This window comes from Pempheris klunzingeri, chromosome 5 (genome assembly GCF_042242105.1).
Source record: "Pempheris klunzingeri isolate RE-2024b chromosome 5, fPemKlu1.hap1, whole genome shotgun sequence".
NCBI lineage: Eukaryota > Metazoa > Chordata > Actinopteri > Acropomatiformes > Pempheridae > Pempheris > Pempheris klunzingeri.
The window spans coordinates 21349872-21375500 of NC_092016.1; the positions used below are offsets into that span (position 1 = coordinate 21349872).

The window sequence follows — 25629 nt, forward strand, 5'->3', positions numbered from 1 at the left end:
GAATTATCTCTGCTATGACCTTAAAAACATAAATGACTGTTGTGACAAATGACCAATATGACAAATACTCGAAAAATGTAACCTGTAGATAAGAAAACAGCTTATTGTTCAGTGTATTGTTCCTGATGTGGCTATGTGACCCAGAAAATTATTCTCAAGCTCTGATTAGACCCGATATTTCTTTAAGAATATACACACCAATTTTGTCCGAGATCTGACAGACACAACCCAGTCCATGTCTGAGAGGAGAGAGACCCGTAGGGGAGAGCTGTAACTGCCAGAAATCTCAGCGCATGGCCAGCTGTAGTTATTAACAAACCTGATCCTGTATTATTCTGTGCTAAGGGACAACTTTATCCACATAACACTGTTTTGTATAAGACATAGCTGTACTATGCTTTCCTCTAAATGTCACCCAATACACCATGGAAATAATACATATAACATTGGAGCTAATTATATTGTACTTGCATCACAAAAGAGAAGAGTTTTTAATGTGTAGCTAAGTATCCAGGGAGCCTGCTATTTGTTTTTTGTCTTCTCCTCACTACTGAAGCACTCTTTCATTATGGGAGAAGGCATACAGTGGCGGGACCACATGCTGAGACCATAAGTCTGCCTGTTGACTGAAGTCTGTTTCAACACATTTCTCCAAGGAGGCTGTTTTCAATGGGAAAAAGGCAAAATAAAAGAGTGTATAAATACACACCAACACACACACACACCACATATGCACATACAAGGCAGTATATTCAGATCAGTCGTACAGACAGAAATACAGTACAGCATAGATACAATACACACATATTGAACAAACTTGAATGAGCACACACACCAATCAAAGATAGTAGTATTTGTTCCATAAAGTGAGGGAACACTTTTAAGCGTTTGATTAATCAGCACTGGACTGGCTCCTTAACTCTTTATATTCTCCTATTCTCTATATTCTTCCTCTCCTCCCTCTACTCCTCCTCCTCTGTGTATTGAATCAGCCTCTTTAAGGTAGGACCTCCTTTTAAGGGCTGAAATGCACGAATTCAATTTCATGGAAACTACCTAATCCATAAATTTCATCAAATGATGTAGTAATTTACGGAAAGTTGACACCTTCCTTGATACTAAGCACTAATAAAGTGTTTATTTTCAGCAGGTCCACTTAATAGGAAAACTGAGTTGAAGTTATACAGTAAATACAAAAAAATCTAAATACCAAAAATAAGTTTTATTTATTTACGAGTGAGTAATTACTTTGGTTACTGCATTGACCTGTTCCCCTACTTTTCCAATAAACTGATTTTTGCAGTTCTTTTTGTCTCAGGAACCACTTGAAATCTATTCATCAATTTTAGTAACAAAAACACAAAGTCATGGTTTCTTCAAGGACATGAAATTAGCAGAGACATGCCAACGCTTTTCTGACAAAGTCTTTGGAAATAATGAACTATTCCACATTGTAAACATTATTTGTCCCATCTTTTCTCATATGACAGGTCCTCATCTCTCATGGGAGTGATATGTTGTCACAGAGGCACTTGGGAGCAAATGGAGTGATCCGTCTCCAGTTCCCACTGAAATGGGGACAGCTTGCTTATAATTGCTGGAAAATGTCACCACAGTTGATTACCAGTGATTTGTACTACTGCAAAGGGAATTCAAATAAAAAGTAGAGTTGATGAGTGCATATTTAATGAGGCTCACGCATACTAAAGCAGGCATCTCATTCCGCTCTATTTCCTCATACAAACACATGCAAATTCATGGTACAGTACAGTCTGTGAAAACATAGGAAGTCGCCCTAATGAATGAAATACAGACATATAAACTGTCATTATTTCAGCTAAGTGGTCAGTGTGGAATTGTGTTTAGTACATCCAGCTGTCAGAAAATGACGTGCATACCTCAAAAACTGGACTCAGGCAAAAAAAGGACAGATTTATGCAGTTATTGAATTTTAGATTTTGAATGTGTTACTTGGAAATCTTTTACTTGACATGCAGATGTAGAGTTACACTGGGCGTATGCCTGGCAGAAGATTCAAATGTGAATAGAAATAAGTAAAGAATAAAAAAGTTACTGTATGCTCTGTGCGAACTAGGAGAGGCAACTTAATCACTTTATGTTTACCACTGAAACGTGTATGGAAATGATCATTTCATGGGAGAGAATAGGTGTTTTTGGTTGTAGTGATCAATACGTACTAAACTGAAAAGTCCAGTTTATTCCACTAAATTTTGTTTGACGCAAAAAAATGAATTATACTGTTGTAATTCCTTGTACTAAGATTTTTAATTCTGGGGAGACATTGCCAAATAGAAGACCACTCGACTCTTGCAGAGCAGTCATTAAGCTTCCTGGTAATTATACAAATAAATGATGAGTACATTAGTGGTTTCAAATCTTGGTAGTGAGGATAAAAATGGAGCTCAATTTGTATGCTAGTGTTTGCACTGAGTCTTTGCTGGCCCAGCTGTATGGGACCAGGACCCCTTCTGAGAGTCTAATGAAACAGCTACTCTCTTTGTGACACACACAAACACACAAACACACAAACACGTCAAGTTAGGACAAATCCAGCTTGGTCTGCATACTGAAGGACACACACAAAGTCAGCTGCTAGAGGCACATATTAATACAAATCATTGTAGTCATGGTGAACATATGGGCTTATGATTCTGCTCGTACAGTAGCTCATACTGTGTTGCACTTGATTAACAGACATGCGCGGACACATTGGCGTCGCCAAGCAGGACAGTAATCAGTGTTGTGGTGCTTATATTGGTTTCAGGCTTATAACAATGTTGGACACAAACACTTGACGTTATAATTTGACGTAGAGAGCCCGTCGGTAACGTCGGTAGCCCATTTCATTGATAGTTGTCCCTCTACGCACAATGTAGTCTACAACAAGCTGTTGACCCGCCATGCTTTATTTCACATGCACCTGTTTAGATTCACCAATATGTAAATCTGAGGGTCCATCAGCATGTGCTGGGTGCCAGGCAGGGAATACAGATGCAGACAGATAGGTATTTAGGAAGGCTCCTCACGTCTGCCTACTGAGAAGTAGCACAACGACTTGGCCACAGCCACAGCAGCTCAGACACTCCCATTCTTCAACTGGATTGATTCTCACCAACCACTGGCAATCTGACTCATCAATATTCAGAATCACACGGCCCTAAAATAGCTTCAACCTCGAGATTTTAACCCTTTAAGTGGAGTGCTGTGATTATGCTCAAGAATAAGGAAGAGGGAGCCGGATCTATTGGCTGTTCTGTGGAAAGAGGACAATCAAAGGCGTTCTTTTAAAGTTTCTAGATTTCGCTGTCATCTCGATCACATTGCAATCACACTAGAATCTGCATGTATGTAAGATTGCAGTGTTATGCAGTCCTTTTTTTTAAACTTTGAACAAAGGGATGCTGAGCAACTTGCAGCTGTGGGGGTTCCACAGAGTGAAGTAGTGGGATGAGGCAGGCTGAAACTAATGGGCTGAACTAGAGATATGGAAAACAATGATTGTATTCCCTAAAAACCGAATTGTTTAGGCAGTTGGCACTTGGGGTGGAGTTATTTCTCTTTGTATCATTGATCACTTGGGCTTTGGATTCTTTTTGTTTTATTTGGAGTTTTATTCTAGCTAGTTTTATGGAGGTTTAACTGCATTGCTATTTGTCAATTGGCCAATATTCTTTTGGCTGTCTTGTAACAGTAAATTGCTATCTTGTAAAATAATGTTGTAAGACTGCTCGTTAACTTCTAGCTTCCAACTTATGTAATACATGTTTTTGTTATTTCTACTTCATAACAGGATGAGCACTTACAGTATGTGTCTACATAAATCAGTGCATTATACAAAACAAGTGCAGGGGGCTCATTTCTTTTGTTGCTTCATAAATAGAGTCATAAGGAAGGAAGCAACTGTAGGAATAATAAGAATTTTTTCTTTGTCTTGAATCTTGCCAAGAATGAACTCCTGAGCTTCTGGACTCAAATGTTAGGAATTTGAATCAATGGTGCACTTCAAGTCATCCAATGTCCCCTAACAGTTTCTTGGTGTTCTTGGTCCATGAAGCAACTGTTTTATAGATGGAAAGAGGATCAGATTTAGTCATGATAACAGATACATAACAATAGTTTTCCTTTAGAAAGAGCGGATGCTCCAAAAGATGCACCAAGTGAATGTACTGCACCTGTAAATGCATTTGCTTCCCATGTTGATCCAAAACACTGAGGTCCTGCGGCAAAATCACCAAAATCCACAATAACACTTTGGATGCTGCTTTGTTTTCTCTTTGATCAGTTTGTATTGGGGACACAATGGCATCCTGCATCCTCAACCTCTACTCAATTTTGGTTCCATTTAAATAATGAACAATAATTCCCCCCTACAGTGCAGAGGAAATGAAAAACAAGAACTTCCTTATGCATTCAGGTTCACTGAACACAATGAGGCTTTCTACTTCTTAATTAGAGCGATTGCAGCCAACAACACATCCTGCTGCAGGCTTAATTTGACCATTAAGTGTCTAAGACAGTAGCCAAATTGTTTGGCATAGTCACACTTGTATAAGAATCAATGACAATCTTGTGTGCAATGACTCCAATTGATTCTATTCGTTTTAATTAGTAACTTTACAATGAGTATTCTGTATATCCAGATTTTACAGAGACAATGATTCCTTAATTCTGTTCTAGCTGCTGATATTCAAGCATCTAGTGCCACATATTCTATTTGTGCACTTTACTGAACGACATGTCTCTGGAAATGAAAATTTTCTTTTCAACATAACCAGGCATTGTGTCTGTCTGCATTACACAATTACTGCCTGGCCTCAGTAGGAGAACTGTTTAAGTAGCGTAATTTTCAGTGTTAGCTTGGTTTCGGGAGTTTAGCATCTACCTGTCACAGTTCTCGCACCACATCATAGTTCACACTGTACTGACAACACAATATTGGTTGACAAGCAGCTACATGTGAATAGTATAGTTCCAAAGAGAAATGTTGTAAGTTTCTTTTTTCTCTGTGAGGGATTTATATCAAAGTCAGATTGGGCAATGCATCATCCACAAAGAGTATGTAAGCTTTTGAATAGGATCTGTTCAAATCTCCATAATCCTTGACACCAAAATTAAACAGCACTGTTTGATCGTTGAAGACACACTCCCCTCGAGCCTCTCCTCCCACTTCAGTGAAACAGACAGGCACCACAAGGGAAAAACAGACAAAAATGCCCCTATGCCAGAGTAAAACCCTGCCAGTTTTATTGTCACAGACATGATATTTTCGAGAGATGTACAATATTTCAAGCTAGCTATGTGTCGTCTCTCATTTTTCAGTTTTTGTCATACAGCATCTTTCCTATGTACAGCAAGCAGCACGTAGGCCAATACAAGTCATGGTTGTTGGGAGTCATTGTAAAGATCAATTGTTGAAGAAGAAATCAAGGCTTCTTTGGACTAGATTTCACAGAGACATGGGTCGTCACTACCTCATCCTTTACACCCAATATCATATATTATCAGCTATTTCTAATAAAAAAACAACATATACTTTTTCTTGCTAAATGGAACTCTTTCCATATTGTACAACACCTGCATGAAGGTGAAGCTGGTAGATAAGAAATTTTCACAGCTACAATAAATGTATGTCACTTCCCGGTCAGGTGGATACGTTATTCCCAGAGAGAAATTCTTTTTCCCTGTGACCTAGTTTTCATAAAGACATGCAAATTAGAGACAGTTAAACAACCTGGTCCTTCTTAAAGGTGGTCACTAGATACAGAATGCAGCGATTAATACATAATTTATTTTCCTAACATTAGAGAGTGAGAGGACGCGCAGTATGATCAGTTAGTGTGGTTAGGATCTCCGATCATCATACTTTTATGTGGTAGATGTTCATAACAACATGAAAAGCCCTGTACTATGAGCACTTATTTTGACCAGGCAGCATGACAGTGCTCATGTACTTGATGACTACATGTTTATGAATGATATATCTATAATGTAACTGATGGAAATGTCATCTTGTTGTATAAGATATCTTTTTCCACTTTCCACACAACCAATAGTGATCCATCTTAACCGCGCTGACCCTTCACAAAAGGTGAGTCCAAAATGGACGAAGGGATTGTTGCTTACTAGGGGCATTGCACCATCCACTCATCTGTTGCAGTATGAACTACTCCACAAAAGAGAAATTGTGTGCAAACAGACAAAAGTTGATGGTACAAATACACTTTTGAATAAACTGTGAGCTCAATGTCCCATGTATATATGTATGTTTTTATTGTTTATCTGTTTTTTTTTTTCATTTTATCTTTCACATTCACCCCACTAACATATTTTTCTTGTACAATTTCAGTACCATGGTCAGTGAAGACACAAAGATTGTCATCTATCTCTCCCACAAGCTCAGTGGTAAAAAGGTGGCTGCAGGTGTTCACAGTGATTCTATGATGTGGATGTATGTTTTGGTAGACCATACATTTGTACATAGTGAGACTGTAAGTGACTTGCGTTCTTTTCTTCTCTGTCAGGATGCTGCTCTTATCTTTGTGGCCCAGAGGCCACAGGACTTATCAGGCACACATTCATCCATGCAGGTCACTGCCAGAACCCAGAGCCGCTCCCTGACAGCTGGGCTACGGCCTCCATACAAACCTCCATCCCCAGGTTTATTCGTAGGGGGAAAAAAAAAGTCAAATATTGACTCCATTCCACTGAACAAACTTCAGAGGAAGGTTCTGTGGTGACTGTCTCACAGTGCGGCTGCTGTGTAGCTCCACAAGCTTGCCGAGCCACGGGATACTGTATCTCCCACTTTCACAGTGACAGGGAAGTCTTTCTTGCTCTGTGCCTCTGGCCTAACTCGCCCTTTCAACAGATGCCATTATATTCATAGTATTCAGAATTACATGGTTAGCCTGGTTTTGTCCAAAAGTAAAACATTCTGCCCACCAGCACCGCTGAAGCTCACTAATTAACACACTGTATCTTATTTGTTTAATCTGTGAAAAAAAAGTCTAAAACTACCAGTTCCCTGCTTTGCATGTGTGTCCAACTATTTCTTGGCCAGGAGCCCCAGGCCAAGAAGCCAGCAAGCCAAAATGCTGCCAAGAAGTAGTTTTTTGTATGGATATATATACATATATATATATATATATATATATATATATATATATGTGTGTGTGTGTATGTGTGTGTGTGTGTGTGTGTGTGTGTACAATTGAATTGAATTGAATACAGTGACCCCAAAAATAAAAACATCAACATAGCTGACAGTCAATATTGATCTTTTGTAATCTATTTATGTTGCTCACTGTTATTGCAGTCTTATTCCCCAGTCATCCTCAGCTTCCAGCGGGATGCTGCTGAGAACACTGCAAGCACAGATTTAAGAAGAAAGAAAAAAAACCCAATGATTTCTTTGTTTTTATGTCCAGGGAGAATAGTCCTTCTGAAACTGGAGAGACTGCCACAGCAAACAGTAGGAGGAAGATGCTAGTTTGAATGCATTCAATACAGCTCTGACTGGCTACAGATAGATTAAACTAGATTAAATGGAAAGTAGCAAGACAGAACCTTTAACTCCCTATTTGACAGTCAGTCTGCAGTGGGCTTAACAAAATAAAAGCCAGTTTACAAAATCCCACTGCTGGGCTCAATGAGGGGACTTACTGTACGACCTCCGCACATATGCCGCAATTTGTTTAATTGCCAACTTCCTCTTCTCATTTTCTTTTTTTACAGCAAAATACAGCTATGGCGACAAGTCTTAGCTGCAGACGGCTGATCTACTGTATAATTCTACCAAAGGAGGAAGGGAAGATGGCTATTTGGAGGGATCTATACACAGAGGCTGTTAAAGATGGCCACCTAAAGAGAGATAGGCCTTGATAGCATTGTGTCTGCTTTAGCGGAGGCAATGAACCAAGCTGAATTTCATCAGCAAAGAGAAAGTGGCATGGGAAAGGGAACCATAAAAAAAAAGTACTGAGCACACAACAACAAACTTTTCCAATCAATGCACTTTCTCATGGAGACAGGGTGAAATTAATTCTCGCCTGAAGGGCTATTGTAGGGGGGAGGTTCACTGGAGAGTAAGAGCTGTTGACAAATACTCTTTATCCTCAGGTCAATGAGGATGTGAAAAAATAGGGGATGTAAGAGAAAGAGTGAGGGGAGACAGCAGGAGGGAGGGAGAGGACAGACAGAGAGAGTCAGAAGTCAGGAAAAGAGCCATCAAGAGGGAGGTAAGAGTGTTGAAGCTCCCTCTAAGCCTAATGACACTGTAGCATCGCCAGGACCTCCCTGACATTACTGAAGCCCTCACTTCCACTTAGCATAGACGATTTCCTCCTGGCAGCCAGCAGTTGTGTCTCACCCTGATTATTCTGCCCTCCACCTGAACGCCTCACTGTGCTTGTCAGTCTCCTCAGTCTCTGTTCTCAGGTCTCTCCTCCTGTCCTTTTCCTCCCTCCTTCTCCCCGCTGCCCTTTCAACACCTCCTTGGGACACAGGAAAAGTCAGAACTCTCCACTCTCGTAGATTACTTCTGAATTTTAAAAAGGTCTTGTGCTTTGCTTTTTTTTCTTCCTGCGTGGTAATTTGAATGAGCCAATATTTGCGCTCCCCTAATACTTTGCATCTATTGCCACTTTAGCTGTTTGTTTAAAAAAATACTTGTGCATTTTAAAAGCTCTTGAGGAAAGGTTAACACTATTTTTCAGATGATTAGTGGGGCTTAACATGCAAAAGATCATTATTATGGATTATTATTATGGTCTCTTCCATCTTATTTTTAACCTATAATTGTAATTAACTTTTTTTTTTTTTTAGCATTAATCATACCAGACTCCCAGCGCCTGTGAACTGACAGAAAAGGGTTGGGGCTAAAATAACATGGTCTTCACTTTCAGTGAGAATCATCAACATTCAGCCTGTCCCCAGGTGAAACTGACTGGCCTCGTGATATTAGCCAATCCTTTCGTTAGCAGAACTAAAAGGTTGTGAACTCAAGCAAGAAATCTGGAAAATACTAAAGGGAGGGGAAATAAGGCATGGCAGTGGAGCAGTTTAAAGGAGTACTCCACCAATTTAGTATTACACATCCATGAAATTGAGGGTTTCACAAGAAACAGATTTTAAGAATTGTCAGAACTGAAGCAACAGGTATCCCGACTCTTAGTCACCAGTCTGGACTAAGCTCCCAAAACACTACATTTCCTATAACGCAACCAATCATTTTGTTAGACGTCCCTTCCTAGTAAACCCCTACATCTTCTGCATCTTTTAAAACTGTTCACAGACTTTATACTTCATACCCTTCATGATGAATAAATTGACTTTATGTGTAAAATTGGTGGAGTGCACCTTTAAAGAGACAAGCACCTTAAAAGTTTCATCTTCTGAGACCTAATTTTTTAATTACAGCTCGATGAGAGGCAATTCGGTTGACACACAGTCAAAACTTTCTCATCATCCGTCAGCGTCTCAAGTTTTTAGACTTTGAACAGATTGTGTTGCTGCAGTGTCTCTACCCCTGTGCCACATGGACATAAATAATGGATGTTGGAAAAGTCATTACAGCACTCTGGGATGCCAAGCAGGTTACTGAATGTACACAGCGCAAAACTCATTGCACTCTTGCAAACCACGAGGGAAGAGCTGACTTAGCTGTCATTTTATTTGCTTGTATCAAAAATAAACAAAAACAGAAAACCTTATTTTGCCATTTTCTGTAACAATGAAAATTCATCTCGGAAGAAAAAAAAGACAGATTTGGGGAAAATTGGGATTGTTCAGAGAAATTATTCAGATGAACTAAGTGACAGACAGGGAATTAAAAATGATCTCGACTTTTGACTTGAATCAGTCGATCAAGCCCCTCAAGCATTTTTACTTAATTACTCTCTAGCAAGAATTAAATTGTGCATCAAGACTTTTTGTAAAGTCATAATCACAGGGTGAAAAAAGAATAGTTTCAAATAGTAATCACATTATTTCAATATGGAATAATTTGTCTCTGACTGACTCCCACTTCTCTCTTTGTTTTTACCACTATTATCAAATTTGTCCTGTCTTTTTTCTCTCCGTTGTTCCATCCTCTTAATGTCTTAATGATCACATTTTTCACCTTCATCCTTTTCATTTCCATTTTCCCTCGTCTCCTCCAACCGAGCATCTCTTGTCTGCTCTTCTCGTGAATATAATTCCCCACCTTGTTGTTCTCTCTGGTCCCAGGCTTTCATTGACTACTGTCGGTGAGACTCAATTAAAGCAACGGGGGAAAAAAACAAGATTAACAACACACACTTTTACCCACAATGCCCAGGGGGCTCAATTTATCTCGAGGAATGCTCAGCCTAAAAAAAATTGTGATTGACACCTCTAACCTTCATTGGGATGTAATCTTCATCTTTAGCACTCAGAGATCTAATTAATTAGGGGGAATCTCATTTCCTCACTAATGCAACTGGACAGAGGCATGATAGAGGAGGGAGAGAAGGGACGAGGAGGAGGAGAGGAAGGATTGAGATGGAGGGGGAAAGGAGGGGTGAGGTATTCCATCAATGCCTGTGAACGGTGTCCACCTTGTTCATTTCGGAAGAAGAACAAGAGAGCGTGAGGTGGTTGGGTTCACACCAACTACACTGTATTGATTACAGCTGCCAGAACTTTGGCTACTGGCCACCAGATGAGGAGACGCTGCAGTAACACTCTTTATAATGGGATCTCTTGGTAATGTACTCTAGTGGTTCACTTCTTTTCTGCATTAAAGCCATCATCTGCAGTATGTGCGAGTTATCGGATTCTAATTGCTCTTGGCTCCTTGCTGCGCTACATACTGTAAATTTAACTCCTTTACATGTCATTCACACTCACCTCAGGTGGCTAAAACAGCCAAGCACAACGAAAAGAACAGTTGCGGGTGCAGGTTTTTGTGTTTAACTCTCATGAGCTGACAGAAAACATGAGGAAAAACCTATTTTACTTTACTGCAGCAAATATCACTGTGACAGCAGCCGCAAGTGTCTGAACAGCAACAGAAGACAGTGTCAGTCAAACGGCTGTTTTTCAGACAGATGAAAAGGAAAAGAACATTTTGGGTGGTGGACAGGCCTAATGTAAAGGTTTGAGGCTTGAATCAGCCACCATAAAGCAGAGGCTATAATTACACACACATTGCAGGAAGAGCAGACTGAATGAAAGCAAATCCATCTGATGAGGGAGAGAAAGTGTGTGTGCTTATAGTTTAAATGTCAGTTAAACACTTTTAATGGATTTTTTGTCTTATCATGTATCTGCAGGTAGAGCTTGAAGGTGTAACGTCTTATATGTCCATGACAGTTTTTAACAGAAACCTTATATGTAAACGTGCAATATAATCTACATGCCGCTGTCATTTCATACTGTAATCATCTATAAGTAATGTGTTGTGATTTCACAATAAAAGTCACCTTCTCTTTCCATAATTTATTATTCTGAACCTTTCAGTCTTCTACATGATCTCCATTACTAATATAGTCCCCTCCTGAATTAATTTGAGTAGCCAGTGAGAAATATTTCAGATATTGAGGGCACTGGAGATCAACAACACACACCCACGCACGAGGGCCGACATACACAAGCTAAATTAAAACAGAAACACAAATCCATTTCAAAAGACCATAGTGTTAATCATCGGCAAAACTATGAATTTCGGGAGGGGAAGAGCAGCTAACACCCTCCCCTCTCTACCTGCACAAACGAAACTTCACAACAACTTGACAATGGCCACTTCACACAGGATTTGACGCCATGGTATAGAGGGAATATTCTGTATCGACTATTTTTTGAAGGGTAAAAGATCCATGAATATATTTCACACTAGTTGTAGTCCGAAGTGGCTGTAGTTCATTTATATACACTTGCTGTAGTTCATTTATATACTGTAGGTCCTGATTCTCTCACTTCTTGCAGATATACACTTCTGTATCTTTAAATTACTTCCACACAACTCTTGGAGCTCGTGGCTACAGATATGGTTGAAAAAACATCTCGCTGGGCGGTGAATACAAAGTGCCATGGCTTCTTTGTTGTTGCTATGAGTAAAATCGCTAGGCTGTTGCTAAAAATTGTTCTCCGCTCTGCCGCTGAATCCATGAACCTTTCCCAGTCTCACTTCTGTATTAAGCTGCCGACTGGAGGCTGCATCTCTTAGCAGATATCGAACAGGCACTTCAGTCTCTCTCTGATCATTCGTCCATCTTGTCGGCCACCTCACACTGACACGGGGGCCTTGGTTTCCATGCCTCTTTTCTCCTTACCCACCCTGAGGGACACCTTTGTCCACACTTGCCTGCATCTCTCTCCACCCACCTCATTCCAATCTCCAGATCATAATAAGGGAATGAAAGGGCGTTTATAAACTGAAGTGCACATCAGATCTGCTGTAATGAAATCTTATCAATGTGTTCCCTGTGCTGTATTATTTGCATATAAATGACATAATATAATAACTCTCTCCTGCCTCTACCTGGGAGGAGTAAATATTTCTCTGTCTGCTTTGTCTCGTTGCTGTGACACGAGGAAACGAGACGCTAATTGAAGAGAGGAAAGCATCTTTATGTGACGACTGACATTCAATTATGTTTGGGCGATCAGATTAGGTGGTGGCCCCAGAAATGTTTGAAAACAACATTTTGCAGAGCGGCAACTCTGAAGGCAGCCGAGGATGTAATTTGAATGGCTGTTTGAGGCCCGCGCTGAATGGCGCTGCTCTGAATGGAATCACTATGCTATGACCTGCGAGTAATTGGATGTCCACAGTGAAGTGTTGGCAGAGAAGGCGAGGCAAGGCTGACGGAAACAAAAAAAAGAGATAGACAGGGAGGCAGATAGACAAAGAGAGAAAATAACACATAATGAAAATAAGCAAGAAAACAATGCAATGGACGGACAAGACGAGGGGGAAAAAGAGCAACGGGGGGGGGGGGAATCACAGCAGTGAAAGTGGAGAAAATCAAGGCAGTTTTCCTGAAGAGGGGAACCTGCTGAAGCTTCAGTTGTCATTCATCACAGCGCACAAGCATGTAGCGATGCTGGCCACCGAGCCAAATAAGCCATTAGACAGGATAAGCTTCCTCATCAGCCAAGCGCTGTCAGGAAGCACACTGCCAAGGTCGCACCAAACAAACACTGGGTCACTTTACCTACAGCCACCATTACATACTATACTGTTGATTGAAGATAATTGTGTACATTCATCCATCTACCTGTCTCTCTGGATTTATACTAGTTAAGCACAACGGGGCCGATAATGTAAAGTAAACACATTTATGATGCAGGCAGCTGGAAAGTAAGTAACATGCCACCAAAGATCATTTGCTGACAGGTGATGCGTGTGCCTCAACAAACAATATAACACATCCTGTCAACAGAGATTATTTGTAATGTGTACAGTACTACACACTATGCAACCGGCTCAGGGAGACAAATAATGCTTTTGTTGGACTGTCGTTTTCAGGTGTAAATCTTTATCCAATGTGATTGTTAAGCATAACTTTTCTATCTGAAAGTCACCTTCAGGTAAAAAAAAAAAAAAAAGAACACATTTTGTTGTACTGTATTGTTTAAGATGTGCTTTCTGTCTGACAGGGGATAAAAAAAACAGATTTAACAAGCACTCTCCCAGGATGGGGGGGATAAAATATAACAAAACTCAAAATGAAAGAGTCATGCAGTTTTATCTATCTGATTACAATCATTACAATTTGACCACACACACACACACATACACACACTCATGCACGCACGCACACATGCACACGCACACACACACAGACACAGACTTCCATTTTATCTCCATGTAATTCACCTTTGTAGAACATGGAAGGGAATGGAGGGGTCGGCCGACTCCATCGATTGGCTATCCTTAGCAGTGACAGCTCCCAGATTGGCCAGAGAGCATTAGAGAGTCAGAAAGTCACACTGCCATTAGCAGTCTGTCCTCTCTGGTTACAGCCTGCCTGTACACAGACACTCTATAGACTAAAATAGATCATAATGATTGCTGTGTGTGTGTGTGTGTGTGTGTGTGTGTGTGTGTGGCCCCTACTGATGTATGTGTGCCTGTCTGGGAAATGTGATCACTCTATCACTGTACAGCAACTTGAAAATATATTCTGCATGAAGTTCAAGCCAATAACCTTAACTCTCCCCTTTCTTATTTATTAATGTAGTGTGTGTTATTACCTCTCAGAACAGATTCTTCCTCCTCTGTGCTTTATGGAAAACTTTCCAAATCTTGCTCTGTGTGTGTGTGTGTGTGTGTGTGTCTGCGTGCTGTTAAATCTGTATTCATCATGTCTCAAAGGACTGTATAAATCAGAATATATGAAAGAAAATTCCATAGAAAATGTATAGACAATGCTTGTTACAGGTAACTGTATAAACCTTGTTGCAAATGAATCACACGAGTAGACCTGAGCACAGTCAGAAGAGCCTTGTTATTTTGTAGATTAGAGGGAAAATTACTATGCCCCCTGCCTGCCAACCTCCATCTTCCCAGCTCTACTCACTTCTTTTTCTGATTCACATCTCCGCTCCTCCAGTTCACAAGCTCCTGAAAAGGATGTACTGTGCTGCAGTCAGGCTGTGACAATGGGAGGCGGTGCATGAAAGCACAGTTGACTGAGGAACTATGGCTTGACTGATAAATCAGCCATCTGAGATATTGGGATTAAGCTTTCTGCCTTATGCAGGATGATGTCATCAGCCCTGTATGATGGCATTTCCTCTCCGGCTCACATCTGTGATGATATTTTCCTTTTCTCTAAAACATTTATTCATTTAAGCTTAGATAAATTATTCTCACCAAATCACACTCACTGAAATGCACATTTCAATCACACAAGGGGAAAAAAAAAAAAAAGCATAATTCCTTTCTATCTTTCAGAGAGATAACATAACACCTCACACCTGCTTTTGTCAAGCTGCCATACGCTTGCCTTCACACAGCCCAAAGAGGGTGGAAGGCGCTTCTTAATATTGATGGGAGCCTTCAACCCTTTACTTTCTCATTACCAGTCACATGTGTTCCCTGTTAGACCTAATCAGACGGAAATTAGTAAGTTAAAGACTAGAAACCCATTGCTCCCTACAGTAGATTGACTTTTCTGATCCAATTTAACATTATTCTACATGTGCAAAAACAAAAATTATTAGGTTAAATATTTTAAATTGCATTAATGAGCATTATGAGAAAGTGTTTGCGTATGGAAGCTGCACAGCCTCAGTTCCTAACTTGAAATTTAAACATAAACCCAAAGAAAACAGGTGAAGACAGTTTCGTGAAGCCGGTTGGTTTCTTCTAAGATCATTCTGATGATTAAGAGAGATTTCCATGTATATCCAGTGAAAGATATGAACACTCCTCCGTCTTTTCAGACTTATGAAAATGGCCTCATTGCCCCAGCAATATTAACTGTCAAAAATTACAGCCTGCCATTGATCCAATGGCGGCGCATGTCAGACCTGTCTAAAGTAAAGTGAGAAGAAAAACACAGACTGGTGGAATAAATGTGCATATCAAGACGGGATTTTACGCCTCAGAGAATCCACTAGAGGGAAAATCAAACAGATTTCAATGTCACAAAATTGATTGTCCAATTTTATCTGGATTGCTTTCTGCTTCCCTGGGGTAGGTGAGGTGTCTATCCAAATACACTTAGAGCTCCACCTGAATTATGCCTGAGGAATTTGGAAAACGGAGGGGCAAGTTTGCCCATCTTTTGCTTATTCTTTCCTTTGGTGTGTAAACCTCTGTATTTTTCTCTCTGTCACACATATTCTGCACACATAAGGTGGACATGCTGTCTTCAAAAGCTATAGTTTGGACGGCAGATGGAATCGATGGGTGTCATGCCGGAGCCATATTTATAGGAATGTGCTGAAGTGGCTGAGTTTAAATCTCTCCAGACCGAGAGGAGGACAGTTTAAAACTTGTGCCTTCTGCACCTCCATCTGGCTCTGCTGACTGACTCTGCTTTTCAGGAAGTCACACTTCCACTGGTAAAACCCCTGAGGATGTTTCCTGGAAAATCCAATACACTAATAAATTATGTGGCTGTAGGGATGAGGTGGGATAGATTCTTGTAGATACAACATACAGACATGGTGCTCCAGGATTATACAACTTTTAGGTGGTCACATCTGCAATCATATTAATACCAGGACAGGATCACAAACATGGATTAGTCATGGTTGTTTGAAAGAAATAAATCGCCAAATTGGATTTTGCTTTTTTGGCTTTGATGGCACTTGAAAAGAAAAATTTCATGGGCTGTGGTACCACTTCATTGCATGTAATCTTTCACACACGTGTATCACTGATGCGTTACTAGAAATATTTTGAATACATTTAAATGCCATCATGCCCTGTTCGTTTCTTTATTTGAGTTAAAGGGTGTTGAAAGCTAAAAGAGGGCAACACTATTACTTTGAAAAAGACATTCTGGCAGAAAGATTTGTGTGTATTGAGTTGCTGTAGAACACAAATGAGCTGGCACAGCAGAGGAAAAATGAGGAGAAAAAAAGTAATACCAGGAAGGCCTTTGTCAAAACAAGACAAGATTAAGAAAATAGACAGGAAAATCCAGCCGTCACATTTTTTCTGATGCTTTTATAATCATTTTGTATGGGAGGATACACTGCATTAAATCCACTAATTTAGCACTGCACATCTATCATGTCAGCAAGTCAGACTCATGATGGACAATTAAAAACAAAAATGATCACAACTGATGTAGAAAAAACAGAGATATTTTCTTTTTTAAACCACAAATTCTTCCTTAACAAAACATAGTGCCTACATTATCCATAATGCCACCAATAATTTGGTCGGAGATTTGTTAGTAGCTGCTAATGTGGCCTTGTGGATTAGACTTTGCACAGTTCCCTCTGGCAACTCACTTGGGCCATCGTGCCCTTATAGTGCCCAGTGCCCAACTTTTACTACTCCCTAACACCTGGAAACAAACTTTGACGTGTAAAATCAGTGGAGTTAGTTACCGCCTGCCTCCATGCAAGGTTAAATAGATAATAATCATCTTTGTGTATCGCATCAGATGTAAATCTGACAGGAACAGGTGTGTAATCAGCCCGGTCCAGACATCTTACCATGAAAAGTGACTGAAAATAATGTGTCCGGACAAACCCAGGGCGGCCGCCACCTAAGGTGCTCATTGAATCAACACTGTCAGTGAAATAATCAAACATGACCCCAATGTGATTCTGATGACATATAAAGACAACCGGCTTGGGTCTCAGGTCTTGGTGACTTTGAAGAACTTGCTAATAATTTTAAGAGTTTATCGCCTATGGAGAATAAAGTGATAGGAGGAATCTGCTGTATTTCAGAGATTTATTAGACCCACAAAGAGGCTGACAATTTGGCTATGCGCCCTCTTCAAAGGCATTCAACTGCATATTCGAACACCAGCCTGTTAGTGGTAGTAATAAATCTTGGCTGCAGACGGGTGCTGTTTTTTTCTTCCTCTTCATGGGGCGTTATCTTTTGAAATATCCTGGAAGTGACTTGCTTCAAAAGTCCTTCTTTCCCATGACAGAAGACAGACCATGAGGACCTACATACATTTCTCGAATCATTCAGTTTCTCCATCACCTCACAAAACCAGCATCGACAGTGCTCAATGCTGATCGCATGTCATTTCACTGTAGTTTTAATCAATTACGCCTCTATTAAACAGTTTACTGTAGCTCAGGGAGCGGCTCATCAGGGCGGTTAGCCGCCATGGTTCCAACAGTTCCGGATGGGAGGTTTTCAGCCGGGCTTGTTGGACACCACCAGAGTCGGTGGATGAGTGTATATCACCTCAATTAAACTATGCGCTAAGTGTCTGACAACAGCTAATATTCCTCTTCCACCAGCGAACCCAATCGATGTTCTGGCATTCGTCACCCTGCTGGAAAAGCAATCATCCCGTTGTCTCGCTCCAGTTAGATGGGGAAATGGAGAGACACTCATCTGGCTTCTGCGCCTGCTCACTGGAATGCACCAGCGCTCATTCTCGCAAAGACACACACAAACACATACTAGTGGCATACGAAACAGCCACATACTTTATATACACGCTGACACACAAACAGCGTTTGGGACGTGTAAATGACACACGGTGTAAGGCTTGTGACAGGAACGTGTACGGCAACAACTTGCACTTGGAAAAGGACCATCAGTTAGTGCAGAGTGGGACACCGCACAGATACACGCACAAGAGTTCACCCACCTCTCTGTCAAGTAACATAGGGGGGATGGCGGTGACGATGTCGCCTCTTTCTGGGTCGATGTGGAACATGTTCAAGGAGGGCTTGTCGGGCGACTGTCTGACGATGTGGTAGCGCAATGCGGCGTTGTCTGTGGCGGGGTCGTCTGCGTCGAATGCAGTCATCGTCATCACTGTGGTTCCTGGAGAAGACAATAAAAGACGGGATTGAATCTGAACTTAAAAATACTACATGGAAATGATGTTGTCAGAAATAAACATTTTTACAGGAATAAGAGGCAATTTTCCCAAATACAGCTTTTAAAATCTGGAGATCAATGAGCTAAGAGCAAAACATATTGGGTTCAACTTAATGTCCTTATGGTTGCATTTTTCACTGTGTAACCAAATGAGGGGAGTAAATCTCAGAAATGGAACTAATGAAACATATGGAACAAGCAAACCTTTCAGACTCTAAAAAATTATGCACATTTTGACATTTTCATCAAATGTTTCAAAAGCTTTAAAGGTTGCAAGAAATTAAAATAATTACTAATTAATACAAGTTCATGGTGACAGAGTTTAGCCAGCCGATCAAAGTGAGACATGTTGTCTACATGACATTTTTTTTGTAATACAACACATACTGTTGTATTACAGTATACTCTACCATATATTCTAAAATTAGAACAATCATTGCAGCAGGTGTATGAAAAGCACAATTTCAAAGTGCTGCTGCCCAGATAGCCACCTAAAAAGTTATCCTTTCCTATTAATGTGTTTCCTCCCTCATGTCAGCTCTAGCAGCATGGTGCTTTTTATTTGGTAATGGGAAGAAAAATGGAAATCCTGCTGGCTGCAGCTGAGGCAATCCTTGACACCCTCAACCCTCAATCTCTGTCTCTTGTCAGTGATGAGATACACTTGCATAGATCTAAACACTCAATCCACATGGAAATGGACACACGCAAATGTATGAATATGTGATTCCATGCATGCATACACACATACACACACTATAAACTCCATCCAGTGCCCGATGTTCTCGCTGTCATTAGCTTGCAGTCAGATATATCTGCTTAAAATATCATCAGCTGAATACCTAGCTCTGAGTTTGACTCATTCTGACTGTGTTCTGATGAGACAGTGTGTTTGGGACACAGATGGATACTGCTGATAAGGGGCAAGTCTGGCACACCATAAAATGTAATGATTATGATGATTATGTGTGCCTGTGTGAAATTTGAAGTGATTTATTTACATGGTGCTGTGTCAGTTTTTACAACAGACAGCAGAGAACTTTAATCAGTCGATTTTGGTAGCAATTATACAATGTAATTCTAAAATGACACAACAAATCAGCATGGACGATGGTGCGATTCTGCTCCTGCTTTTAGTGTTTCAACAATACGGTAGCAGGCAAAAGAATGTATTTTATGAGATTCCTGCCTGGCTTACCTTACACAAGAAGTTTTTTTTTCTGTTTCTGAAATGATTAAAGTCACTGAAGTTTTATGCGTTGTCTGGCAAGAAACCCCCTGTGATTCTTATTCGACCCACATACTTTAAAAACATTCTCCTAAGCATCGAATAGCAGCACTGCGTAGCATGGCTCATAAACATCCATCTCTTTTCATGCCTCTCCCTAATACCCGACAGTACTTTGCCACAGTGCATTAGTCAAACTATTCAAATCAGACACAAAAAGGCTACTGGAAAATATGCAAAGTCTACATTAAATAACTGTGGCTTAGTACCAAACGTCTGTAGTCCAGTCGAAGGTAATGAGGGGCAGAGCGGTGTAGGTTTTATCCCCTTGGCATTTGCACTTCAAGGTGAAACATTAATGGTTAAGTAAACCAGTAATCCTTCCTTTGCAGAATAATTACACAGTCCCATCTCCTTCATTACCTATACTCTGTTCCACTTCACACCTCGAAAGCCACACCGTTAGAAATGACTCAATGAGCGTGCATACCAACGCACATGGACGCGCACGCAGCTTTGCGCACTAACTGGCAGCAAATTAGAGTGTTAAAAACGATGACTAAATTGGTTATCTTGAACAGATCTCAGTGAATTATGTTCTCATTCCTCTGGCGAGCTGAGGTCTCTTGAACGCAACACAATCATATTACATGTTTTATGCGATATCCGAGTCGAGCTGACCCTCTCAATCCTCACTGTCTTCATCAGATACCATAATTCCTCTCACAAATGAGCGTCATGTAACCAATAAGCATTCGTCAGTCCCGAATACAACACAGCATCAGCATCAATCAACTTACACGATAAGCATCCAGCATTCTGTAATGGGACAATGGGGCTGCATATAACTCTAACGCTGGTGTCTGTTGTGTTTAATCATAACGTGATATCATGTGGGTGGCCTCGGTGAAGACTCATTGCCTTCTCTTATCAGCTCCATCCTCTGGCGGGGGCCAGGGCTCAATCAATCTTAACTGCATTGGATGGTTATATGGTGGGTTGGATGCGAATGCAGAGGTCTGCCATTACCCCGCTATCACTTGGACCCATCTGCTATGTTGCTGGATGACACCAGCTCAGGCTGGATGAAGAGACAAGTGATACGAGAAAGATGGAGACGGCAGTGAGAGTCCGTTAACACCGTGCGTTACATGCTGGCTGTATAATGTACATACGTGTGGTGCTCTGTTAAAAAGAAAAGACTATGAGGTAAAACATCACCAATTCACACATGAAAAGGCACAAAGATTGACACAGAAAAAGAAAGCACACACAGATACACATGTTGTGGATTGATTTCATCAAACAGGCTGGTGGGACACGGTTCTGTTGCCTACAGCTAACTCCTATATCTTTCTCAAACACCGAGGGAAATCAGTGGGGGCCGGCAGATCTGTGGGTGCACAAGGGAACTGACACAGTGTGAAAAGCCAAGATGAAGCAAGAGAAGATAGACTAGACAGAAAAATGGGTGAATGTGAAGCTGGTACGTGTTTGAGGCTGCGGTGTGTGGTGTCTGTGTATGGTGTCTACGCAAGTGTGAGTGATTGAAATTTCATTTTAAATTATTCAGCATGTACAATGGATATTCTGAAACCTGAAATGGGATTTATATTAATCAGACTCAAGTGACTGAAAAAGACTGAGAGCTGATCCATTCTATTTGCTGAATGACATCAAACGGAGTTCAAAGATGAATAATCTAACCAATACCAGTACTGTTAAGATACAGTACATGATCACAAGCACATATTCATGAGGAGCAGAATGCAGTGAAGAGGTGGCAGAGATAAAGGGAGGCCTACATGGAAATGTGAAATCCACAAGGTGAGCGAGTGAAAGGGAGGTAAAGAGAGGGAAACTAAAAGTACAGTAGAAGGAAAAGAACAGAGCGGGAGGGCCGACACCGAACATTAGGTGAACTTGCAGAGGAATTTTACACACAGTGTTTGCTCATATTCATGCTGTGGGTTTTGGAAAATGCAATTTGTATTTTAGGTTGTTTATGTTCAGCGATACAAAATATGGGAGGAAGAGGTGTTAATTTTTTAGAAGCACTTCTAATGACCAATGCTCTACGGGGGACACTGTGTCCTCAGTGATACCTCCGCAGTCACATCAGTGATGCATATTGCAGCGCAGTAAAGGCTCTGAAAACCTATTTTCTCTGTTAGTTTTTTATATGAACGATGGGTTCCTACTTGATCACAATATTTTCAGCCAAAGATTAGTTCTAACAACAGATGTTTGTATTTGTGTTTTATCATGACTTACTGGGACTGCTTTTGCTACTCTCACAAGTCAAAACATCTCCTGTGGAAAATTATGAATCAAAGAAACATCACTTTGACTGAAACGCTCACATCTAGAAGATATACTCAACAGCCATGAGTAGGCTTTGTGCCGAAGAAGTACAACTGGTCTAATGGCTTATATACACTTAAATCTACTTGAATGTTTTTTTCGGAAATCTTTCTTACAGACAGACAAAAAACAACAGAAGGGGGGCCGACATTTAATTGAAATAATGACAAAATACGGTTTGCTTAGACGACAAAAGAATCACAAACACACTTTTTATCACACTGCATTATTGATGTAACAACTAGAGGACAGTAACGGTGGCTTTCATTCATCGCACAGCCATTTATTCCCACTCGCGTCGAAAATATGTCTCCTATTCAGCTGCAAATGCCTGCAGTCAAGTCTATTAAGTGTTAAAGTAGTAGTTGTGAAAGTGGTGCAGGTATATTGGTGAAGCAGCTTTCAGCAGCAGGGCTATCTATTTGACTGAATCTTGCATTGTACTGTACCTGTCTGCGCCCATTGTCTGCTAGTTGTTACTACACTCCGCTTCAGAGCTTGGATGCGATCCTGTCTGTGTGTATCTGTGTTTTTTGTTGAATTTTTCATCGCAAAGAGATGATTCTACAGTAACGATCAGATTTTCTTTAGATCAAACCACTTCATCCCCACACATGAGAATGGCTATTAGTGTGCTCTATAGTAGTACTCATCAAAATTTGTATTTTTCAGAATACACGATGCAGCAGGGTCACGTCAAACTACATAATGCTAAAGTCACCATACGGGGGGTGGGCACATCACTCTGGTATATCTGGATGTGCTGTAGCTCTGTACTGTACTGTGTGCTGTAGGCCCATTCAGCTGATTTGTATAATGTCATCTGTTATGGCACTATCGGCACATGCACCAGCATTTGCCAGGTTATTTATTTCTTTGGACTTTGCTTGTTTTTCTGCTTACTTTATCTGTGTGGACGACTGCCAACTGCACTACCCCACATAACTCTACCAAAAACATCTCCGGAGGATCTCTAGTGGCTCATTCTCAAGGGCCAAACAGCAGATTTGGCATTATGAGGACTGGAAAAAAGAAAATACAAACCAACATTTTGTTTAGCTGCGGTATAAACAAAAATTAACCACCTGTCTGGCTACATTGCCTCAGGTTAAAGATATTGGGAATGATGCTTTATTGATTGAGTATACTAACTGCACATACAAAACTAGGCTTGTGTTTTGAAAGGAAAATCAAGTGTAGGAACCAGAGAGGAGAGAGTCTTAAAGCACACAGTAGATACCCAGAACTGCTATATCTGTAGGTAAAACATAGGTCAGTATTAAGTAATGTTTATTTTTGATTTCCCATCACCAAAACACATTTTGACATCCAGAAGCACCTTATAGAAACCTGAGTGTGTGAGTAATAAATATATTGTTGAATGTTTCAGCTAGCAAATACGTTCCATACGTCATTTTTATAGGGGTATTTAAGTGTCTTCACTAGAAATAGTTCACTTTGTATGGTATAAAAATAAGCACAACACTGCTTGTCCATTTTTCAAACAGACTTGAACGATATATACATTGGCATCATTATACTGTTTGACTTCATTTGAAAGGAAGTTTGTATATACATTGGCTCATGAAACAGTGCATGCATTTTTCTGCAACCGCCAATCAAGATATAACACAGATTATGATGGAGGAAGGAATTAATATACTAAGTGATTAATATCCTTCAAGAAATCCATTCCACATACATGACATGAGAGTCAATGAGAAATGTTGACAGACTAATGGCGTAATGTTATGTGCATTTTGAAAAATTGCTTGTTTCTGGCTCATTTATTATACCATTGAACAATAATTAGTGCAATTAGTGCACATCTTTCCACTTTGTGTCCAGATTTATCTGCAACTTGATTCCAATTTTGATATTTTTCATGTGCAACATAAATCTTGATGGGAATCTTACTTTTCAGTTAGTAAGTGAAACAACTGTTGCTTTGTCAAAAAAAAAAAAAGAAAAGAGTTTGATCATTCAGCAAGTTGTAGAACTTCTCTAAATAAATTAATTTAGATGCAATAACAGTAGCGGCCGAAGCGGGAGATGTAGAAAGCTGTTGTGGAGCTCCGCTGCGCTGAAACTAAATATGAGATAATGAGACACGAGCTGACAGTCAAGTGAGTGGAACGAAATACAGTCCAGCTGCCCTTTCCTGCCTCCTCGACAATGCAGTTTCTCCATTCTATCTTCTTCAGGCCACAGCTAGATAATAAACAATTTATGCTGGATACAGGCCAATGTAATCCGCAAAGTAAGAAGAGTAAAATACAAACATTCGGAATCTTATGGGAGAAAAGAAATCACTGTGACGCACAAAATGACTGCATGGATTGAAGAGTCAAATATCTGTTAAAATTCTGATGATGATAAATAGATAAAAACATACATTTGTGCAAGTAGTTTATGCACAGCTTACAGACACTGATTGACAGATAGGACAGAGGGAAAGTTGCTGCTTTCGTCACAGCAGACCGGTGACAAATTTCCTAATGAGAATATAAATAACTGGCTAATTAGAATATAAAGAACACACAAGCTAATGAGCAAAAGGAAGTGGCAAACAACTCCGGTCTAAACAATGACAATCAAAGCTGGGTAATGAAATCACATCTTAACTTGATAATTGAAAAAAAAAAAAATGAATGAATTGTAATGAGTGATTTGGAAGGAAAAAAACTGTTTAGCAAAGGGGTTTGCATAAGATAGGAATCTAAATAAATGCCATGAGCACCTGAAATGTATATTCTAGGTATGTATTCATGTAATTTAAGATGCTTATAATGTTCATATGTATGAGAGAGGGGCCGAAGACTGCATGGCCCAATGAATTCATGTGAATTAAAAGACAAAAAGCACTTCCTCTGACAATAGCTCAACCCAGTCAAACTAACACCAGACTTCTCCGCGTGTTCGTTTTTTATCAGAATGGAATATAATTGACCACAGTGCACCCACTTCAAATGGTTCAAAGGAATGCTTGACACAGCCAAGTCAAAATTACTTCCCAACACTGGCTCCAACTCTTTCTAATCTGCCTGTAGTTTTTCAACCTTCAGTGGTCCATACTCTACAGTAGAGGAAAAGATATAACATAATAATATGACATACAAATGATACATTTTTACTATACTTTTCATGGTTTCTTCATCAATCGTTGTGATTTGATTGATCTCAATTCAATTCAATTCAATTAAATTTTTCAATTCAATTTATTTGTATAGCCCAATATCACAACAGAGTGTCTCACAGTGCTTTACAAAGTTCACTGAAATAAACAAGTGTAAGTGAACAAACAATCTAATAAAGAGTCCAGCAGTCAGTGAGGCCAATGGATCAGTCCGGTGGATCAGTCCGAGGCATCACCTGCCCTTTATGACCCTCCTTCTTCGGGAAGGAAAAACTCAAAAAACCCAGTGGGAAAAGAGAAACCTCCGGGAGCACCACAGTGAAGGAGAGATCCAGCTCCCAAGGACGGACAGGCTGTAGCCTTAGACAGACG

At 40.2% G+C, this 25629-nt stretch overlaps 1 protein-coding gene across 1 annotated transcript in view; it reads right to left on the bottom strand.

Moving 5' to 3' along the window:
• Nucleotides 1-25629, bottom strand: part of cdh13 (cadherin 13, H-cadherin (heart)) — a 288979-nt gene that overhangs the window by 79470 nt on the left and 183880 nt on the right. The window contains exon 8 of the mRNA XM_070830937.1: nt 18294-18472. Coding sequence (XP_070687038.1) covers nt 18294-18472 — 179 coding nt within the window. The remainder of the gene's footprint in view (nt 1-18293; nt 18473-25629) is intronic.